Here is a 7,923-nt window from a genome sequence, read left to right as displayed (position 1 = left end):
GGAATTTTTATTGGAAATTGCCTAGTAGAATTTGACAATTATACATGTCCTACAACAATAAATAATGCCACCGACAACCCTGTCGGGATAACCACACCTTACGTAAGATTAGAGGACACTACGGCGGGCGATAATGACAAAGCGCCTAAAAAAATCAAGAACATGGAGAAGCAGAAAACGAAGTCTCAGAAGGATAAGCTTAAAGAGCAGAACAAGTCTCGAGAATCCGTTATCGGGACTCTGAACAAATCTAAGGATGAAACGGAGAAGAAACAGACCAATTCAGGCGAAAAATCCAAGGAAGCCGGAAAATCTAAAATAGCGGCAAGAGAAAAAGAAAACACTCCAGTCATACAAAACATTATCGAGCCAGGTTAAAGCGCCAGATCAAAGTACTCTTAAGGATAACATAAAAATTAAAGATGGTAACCATGACACGAAAGAATTGAGCTCCAAAGGCGAGGAGAAAAACCGGAAAGGTAGTACCAAAAAGGAGCTGAAAGATCAACCTTATATTACCGACGATAGCCACGTTAATCATAACAAATCTGATACTAAGACTAAGCACAAGAACAAAGCAGGCAAGAATATGAAAGAAGGTAACGGAGAAAGCGCAGGTAGTAGAGTTCAGCAACAAACGAATGTTCCGAGCGATGACACAAAAGAGAAAATAAATATCGTCGACAAAAGCAGCTTGATGGAAATTGCAAAATCATCGGACACTCAAAAGGCTCCGTTGGAAAATATAATTGAGAGACCAAGCGTGACTACGAAAGCCGAAAGCACGACAAGACAGAAAGACACGTCGAAGAAAGAACCATCATCGAAGAGCAAAACAAAGTCGAAAGAACTGAAGCTTGAAGTCGAGGGTAATAATAAGAATCGGGAGAAGTTGGAAAACGGTGTTAAAGAGATGCTCAAAAATAGTTCTCCCGAATCCAACAAATCGCTGGTTGATACTGAAGTCAAAGATCCGGAGCCAAAAGTGCTCGACAGCGCAAAAGTTGTTGAGGTAAACGGCAACGTGAAAGGTAAAGCTAATTCGCACAAAAAAGATAAAGCCTCAAAAGGTAAAATAGAAACAGAAGTCATTATCGATCTTATGTCATCGACAGTGCCAACAAGCGAAATTTTAAATGAAACGAAAAGTTTAACGTATTCAGATAACGCAGAGAAAGTGATTGTCCCGAAACCAGAGCAAATAACCGAAGAAATTTCGAGAATTATAGAGACGCCAACAACAGTTATTAAGGAAACCGATTTTAAAGAAGAGCCCAAGGAAATCGTCTTGTCGCCTAAAATAAATTGGCAAACTGAAGAAATAATACAAACTGATATCATACATAAGAATGATAAAATAGAGCGCAATGAAACTGAAGCTAAGGAGTCGATTGAAAACAAAAGAAAGGAGTATCGTCAAACGGACGCTAAATTAAAAATAGAAAGGGCAATGTCCCCAGAGAGTCCGGAGAAAATAGGTGAGAATAAAGCTTTCATTAGTGATACGAACGATGAAAAAACTGAGAAGCGAGAAACGGAGAAAGGTCAGACGAAAACAGGCAAACAGAAAAGATCCGATAAAACGAAGTCTAATACGCAAGATACAGATAAACTCAAGATAGACTCTTCATCCAAATCTTTAATCGAACTTATAGCGGAAACTTACGCCCAACCAGCGGAGGAAACACATTTCGCTAAAGAAAACGTGTCGGTAAGCGACAACAGCTATCTTACTCAGTCCAAATCGGATGCCAAAGGCACCGACGTTAAAACGTCTGTTAAAACAGACGAGAAAGGAATGACGGTAAATGTTCAAGATAATAAACGCGCGCCAGAGGCTACGTCAAAGAATAAGAAAAAAGGTAGGTTAAAGGATAAGTCGAAGGACGCTCAACAGGCGCATAATACGAAATGCAAGGAATTAAAATCGAAAGATGAAATCAACACAGGCTCATTAACACAACGAATTTCACAAATACAAACCTACCTCGTCAGAACACAAAAAATATGTGATACACAGCAACAGATAGGCACAACGTGGCAAATGTGCACTAATTTATATAACCTAGCCGATAAAGATTTACAACGCGCAAGAAAATTAACCAATAGCATAAACAAAATGTATAAGTCCACTCCAAACTTACGTCGTAGATTAATAGATGGAGTAGGTTTAATAGACAAATCCTTATTTGGAACGATGGATGCCGACAACGGAAAGATTATAAACAAACAATTACATTTATTACAAAACAAAGAGGAAACGATACAACACGCAATAAAAAATCAGTTACAAATTCTAAACGAAACTATAGGACACTTAGGTAACTTAGAAGAAACATTAGACAATAATTTCAAAATAAAATGGAATAGTATGAATCAATTTTATAAAGAAGAAGCAGAAATCTACAAAAAAGAACAAATTACTGAACAGTACACGATACTTAACGCAGTAATAAACGACCTAACGAAAGACATAATATCATGCATAATGACATAATATCATACATAGATAACGCCAAGTTGGGAAGATTACTACTCCAACTTACACCCATTGAAAATATAATCGCACAACTTAAGAAATCAACAATACACTTACCTAAAAACATATATTTTCCATTCACACTTGCCATGGAGCACTGGCTAGAAATAGAAAAATTCATCAAACTCAGCGCATACTACAACAACGAAACGATTTACACAATTTTGAAAATTCCTCTAATAACATATCCCATCTACACAATTATCAACACTATATTCTTCCCAGTACACAAAATAAACAGCACGTTCATGTTAACAGAAACAATATACTCTAAATTCGCGATAGATACAGAATCAAATACTTACCTTACATTACACGAAAGCAAATTATTAGAATATATTCACATAAAAAATCACTACACGTGTGCACAAGAAAACACAATTTATAAAATTCACCAAACAACACCGTGCGAAATCCAAATGTATACAGACACAAGAAATATGTAAAACAAAATATATCACCGCCGAAAACACAATTTTAATCCCTTTAAAAGGAAAAAACGGATGGTTATACTCAACACACAACACACAACAATTACGTATATATGATCAGAATAACAAATACCAAAACAAGATAACAAAAACGGGAATAATTACACTTAAACAACAATGTAAACTAACTATAAAAAACATTATAATACAATCACAGGAAATAATATCAAATAACATATTAGAAATATTTATACCAAACTATAACCTGGCAATTACACCGGAAAACACGGTAGAAAATATAATTACAACACCAAACATAAATTTAACAAAAATATCGCAAAACTCGTCCGAACTACTACAACTAAAAGCGCAACTAGACAATATACAAGAGAAGCTAGACCAAAACCCATGGTCAAACCACATAAATATAATTTACACCACTACGCCCAGCGTAACAGTATTTATAATTTTAATTGTAATAATAATGATAATAGTAAGAAAAATAAAAAAGAAAACACAACCCTTTTTCACACCACTACCTAGTACCGAAAACAATGTAAGAACACGTTCTAAACCAATAATACCCACAATCCCTGCGCTAGCACGCAGGCACAGCTTATACGCATAAGGTAGAAATAGTACACGATTGTAACTACATTTATATACGGGAAAACAAATTTATAACACGAATACAATATAATAAAGTATAACAAGTACAAACGATTATAACCATAATTGTAAACGGAAACAAAAAAAAAATGTATATAGAATAAAGTTGCAAAAACCTCGCTAGACACTCCGTTTTCTTTTCCCAAGGGAAAACCTAAGGATGTTATAATCGCGAATAGTATTAGCGTTTTCGAAACACTTCATAAGGAATCGTTTCGATTGCGCCACAACAAGGAAACGGATGTGCAAGTGCTGCGATAAGCACCACTTTGCACATTCCGCATTTCGGACCTCGATTGGAAATGCATTAAACCATTACCAAATATAGTAATCTTCTTGTCGCCAGGCACCCTCTCCGACAAGACTTAACAATATTATAAAAGAGCGGAGAAGACCACCCGCGTCAGACTTAACACCTCGGTCTCTCGCCGCGACATACACAACCGACACGCGGTTCGCACATTACATTATTAGGGTGTATATCAGTTGGACACGGGGCAATTGGACACAGTCCAATCACAAGTCGCTGATCCAAGGGACCCTACAATCTCTAATCACACGGTGCTGTGATTGGCTGTGTACAAATGCACCGTGTCTAAGTGCACCGCTCCCGATTTTTTATTGCTTAGCTTTAGGAAGTTATTGGTTACGCTTTACGCGAATTTAACAAAATACGCGCCATGGGAATTATGGCTCCTCACAAATTATGACACAGGACACGGTAATGCTTGCCGCGCGGCAGAAGTCCGAGCGACAGCCAATCAATATGTTGTTTTTCCGTAAGAGCTAGAAGGTTATTACGGAAAGCAGCATATTGATTGACTGTCGCGCGAACTCCCGCCGCGCGGCAAGTATTACCGCGTCCTGTGTGCAGGAGCCATAACTTTAAAGGTGTCTCTCCATGCGGCGTAACTTGCGTAAGCGTAACTAGCGTAATATAGTAATTTACTAGAAGTTACGCTATTTTGCAAGTCGACATTCAATATCTAATGGCTCCTGCACACAGGACGCGGTAATACTTGCCGCGCGGCGGGAGTTCGCGCGACAGTCAATCAATATGCTGCTTTCCGTAATAACCTTCTAGCTCTTACGGAAAAACAACATATTGATTGGCTGTCGCTCGGACTTCTGCCGCGCGGCAAGCATTACCGTGTCCTGTGTCATAATTTGTGAGGAGCCATAATTCCCATGGCGCGTATTTTGTTAAATTCGCGTAAAGCGTAACCAATAACTTCCTAAAGCTAAGCAATAAAAAATCGGGAGCGGTGCACTTAGACACGGTGCATTTGTACACAGCCAATCACAGCACCGTGTGATTAGAGATTGTAGGGTCCCTTGGATCAGCGACTTGTGATTGGACTGTGTCCAATTGCCCCGTGTCCAACTGATATACACCCTAAAAAATCAGGCTTTCTATTGTACAATATAACAGAAATATTAAGTTGATTCTCGATTGGTTGTTATTATTTAGACGTATTGTTAAATACGCGCCATGGGGTTATTATTTAGACGTATTGTTAAATACGCGCCAAGGTACTTTACATGTAAGAATGTGTGAAAGCGTAATGTGTGTAGTTGTACGATAAGGTTAAGATAGTAGTTTGTGACGATCCGGAAAATCGTCACGACGTTAATAGCAGTATTGATAATATTAACAAAGAAACACCGAACCGCGCGCGGAATAACCGCAAGGTCAACAAACAGTCGCACTGTTTGTTATAATTCAGTATAAAAGGCCGTTACAAAATTGATATCGGGAGAGATTGATCGAAAAGCTCCTCTCAGGCGCACGACCAACCAGAACTCGAAACTCCTAGAGATTCTAGACATCCTGCCGACCGAAGTGGATACGCGACGTCGGTTCCTATCCACACATCGCTCCGTCGACCGAGGTGGATACGCGACGTCGACATCCTTTCCCCGATACCGCTCTATCGACCGAAGTGGATACGCGACGTCGGTTTCCTATCCAGACACCGCTCCGTCGACCGAAGTGGATACGCGACGTCGACATCCTTTCCTCGAGACCGCTCTACCGACCGAAGTGGATACGCGACGTCGGTTTTCCTATCCAGACACCGCTCCGTCGACCGAAGTGGATACGCGACGTCGACATCCTTTTCTCCTCGCACTACGCCACTAACACCTACGATTGCGAACACATACAGGACGTAAGATACCGGTGACGACGAGCGCCTTTAAACCAGCCAGGAAAATCAGGACAAATAAACAGATTAAAGCCGACGAGGCAACGAACTCCGAACGATGAACAATAGCGTACCAAGAAACAATCCCGACCGCGTCCCGCCGGACGCTTGCGCGCCTCGACGCTCGCAGCTGATCGCGAGACGACAACAACGGCTCCCGACGAGAGCAAAAACGCGACCACGCGCCAACGGCGTAACGTCGCCTGTAAATAATTGTAAATAGCCTTGAAATTAGAATATAGTTCCACATTATTATCACCTATACCACCGGTTTTCATTTTACGAACGAAACCCGGACCACACCGGCTAAAGCGTGGTCTACAATGAGAACTTAAGAAAAAATACTTAAGCTTTAAAACTTAAGCCGCACATTTAAGACATAAGCTGTTAAGTTGTAGTGTCTACAATAGACTTCGCAAGCCCACAGCTTTAAGCTTTAACGACTACAAAGAACCAATCAGAAAGCAGATTGTTTCGCAGACGCATGGGGCAGTGTAAAGCGCACGTTTATAAACGCTATGATTTTATAATGGAAGAAGACGATGATTTTATGTTCTTTTTTGTGGCAATTGCATGGGTGCAAAGGATAACATGTTATTTGTTGTTAAAAAGATGCAACATTAGAAATCGGAGATGGTGGATGATGCCTGATAAGCGAGAGAGATCTCATCTGGGAGTATACACTACTTTGTTTTTGAGGTATAAACACACGAATCATGAAGAATTCTTCAAAATGACAAGACTTACAGTTGAACAATTTGAAGAACTGCTCAATTTGATTAGCCCTGCCTTGATAAAGAACAGCATACGAGAATATTTGGATCCTGCATTTCGTCTAGCATTTACAGTGTGGTAAGTTATATTGAGCAATGAAATATTCACATACATTCTCTTCATCTTCTATTAAACTGCATGTTTGCACTTTTTCATAGCTTTCTAGCATCAGGAGACAGTTTGGTTTCAATGGCCAGATGTTGGCGTATAGGCAGGTCAACATCTTATAATGTTGTTATTGAAACGTGCAATGCTATTTGGCAATGTCTTCGAAGGATATATTTGAAGAATCCTTCTCAAGAAGAGTGGAAAAATATTGAGAAAGACTTTTATAATAGATGGAATTTCCCCAACTGTGTCGGGGCTTTGGATGGAAAGCACATTCGTGTGCAATGTCCACCCAACTCTGGTTCAGCGTATTATAATTACAAAGGATATTACAGTATGGTATTGCTAGCTACATGTGATGCAAATTATGCTTTCACTTCTGTAGATATTGGAGATTATGGTGAGAATATGCATCATATATATTTAATATTAGTCTACAAATAGAGAAATAACAAATTTTTAAATGTACATATCCAATTAATGATATATGTTTGCTTCAGGATCATTGTCAGACACAAGTATTCTCAGTGCATCGGCATTTGGACAAGCTCTGGAACGTGATGAATTAAATCTGCCACCCCCAAAAGTATTGCCAAATTCAACATTACTAGCTCATTACTATTTCGTGGGTGATGAAATTTTTCCGTTACGATTAAATTTACTTCGACCATATGCAAGGAAAAACTTATTAGGGGTCGCCGAAAAAGTTTTCAATTATAGACTCTCCAGAGCGCGACGTGTTATTGAGAACGCTTTTGGAATTCTCGTAACCAGGTGACATTATCGCTTTATTTTAATAATTTGACTTAGACTTTTATTTCTTATCATTAAATTATACACAGAAATCAATGTATACAGCTATATATATGCTTGTTAGGTGGAGAGTGCTAAGAACTACATTAGCCCTAAATCCGGATAATGTGGAGGCTATAATTTCTGCTACAATTTGTTTACACAACTTTATAATGAAAAATGAAGAACACATTGTTGGATTCCAATCATACTGTCCATCTGGTTATGTTGACTATTTTGATGACAATGGCAATGTCATTCCTGGCTCTTGGCGAGAAGAAAACACTCCTGCGTGTGTAACACGACTCAATCGAGTAGGATCTAACCGTGCTGCCACAATTGCAATGAAGCAACAAGACGCAATAGCTGCATATCTCATCTCAAATCAAGGACAAATTCCTTG

General features: G+C 39.1%; 3 protein-coding genes across 3 annotated transcripts in view; 2 read left to right on the top strand and 1 right to left on the bottom strand.

Annotated features, from left to right (window-relative positions):
* The first annotated feature begins 162 nt into the window (after window positions 1-162).
* LOC116852375 (pre-mRNA-splicing factor CWC22 homolog) lies at window positions 163-5,908 on the top strand. The gene is made up of 4 exons (XM_032832656.1): window positions 163-373; window positions 423-1,070; window positions 1,362-1,862; window positions 5,808-5,908. Exons 1-4 carry the CDS (start codon window positions 163-165, stop codon window positions 5,906-5,908), a joined length of 1,461 nt encoding a protein of 486 aa, XP_032688547.1.
* A 671-nt stretch (window positions 5,909-6,579) lies between these two features.
* Window positions 6,580-7,647, top strand: LOC116852374. The gene is made up of 4 exons (XM_032832655.1): window positions 6,580-6,698; window positions 6,896-7,128; window positions 7,229-7,314; window positions 7,606-7,647. Exons 1-4 carry the CDS (start codon window positions 6,580-6,582, stop codon window positions 7,645-7,647), a joined length of 480 nt encoding a protein of 159 aa, XP_032688546.1.
* Window positions 7,648-7,726: 79 nt separating this feature from the next.
* Window positions 7,727-7,923, bottom strand: part of LOC116852373 — a 1,368-nt gene continuing 1,171 nt past the window's right edge. The window contains exon 4 of the mRNA XM_032832654.1: window positions 7,727-7,808. Coding sequence (XP_032688545.1) covers window positions 7,727-7,808 — 82 coding nt within the window. The remainder of the gene's footprint in view (window positions 7,809-7,923) is intronic.

The sequence above is a fragment of the Odontomachus brunneus genome, unplaced genomic scaffold (assembly GCF_010583005.1).
Source record: "Odontomachus brunneus isolate Ranch 3 - 2012 unplaced genomic scaffold, Obru_v1 Obru_scaffold_220, whole genome shotgun sequence".
Classification (NCBI taxonomy): domain Eukaryota; kingdom Metazoa; phylum Arthropoda; class Insecta; order Hymenoptera; family Formicidae; genus Odontomachus; species Odontomachus brunneus.
This window is presented reverse-complemented; position numbering and strand designations above follow the sequence as displayed.

Bases quoted from the DNA above. Each gene is read 5' to 3' on its own strand.
- LOC116852375 (XM_032832656.1), top strand. From the start codon at position 163: ATGGAGAAGCAGAAAACGAAGTCTCAGAAGGATAAGCTTAAAGAGCAG. The intron at 374-422 runs GTTAAAGCGCCA...TAAAAATTAAAG, and splicing joins ACAAAACATTATCGAGCCAG to ATGGTAACCATGACACGAAA. The intron at 1,863-5,807 runs GTAGGTTAAAGG...GAACACATACAG, and splicing joins GTCAAAGAATAAGAAAAAAG to GACGTAAGATACCGGTGACG.
- LOC116852374 (XM_032832655.1), top strand. From the start codon at position 6,580: ATGACAAGACTTACAGTTGAACAATTTGAAGAACTGCTCAATTTGATT. The intron at 6,699-6,895 runs GTAAGTTATATT...ATGTCTTCGAAG, and splicing joins CGTCTAGCATTTACAGTGTG to GATATATTTGAAGAATCCTT. The intron at 7,315-7,605 runs GTATTGCCAAAT...TATGCTTGTTAG, and splicing joins TAAATCTGCCACCCCCAAAA to GTGGAGAGTGCTAAGAACTA.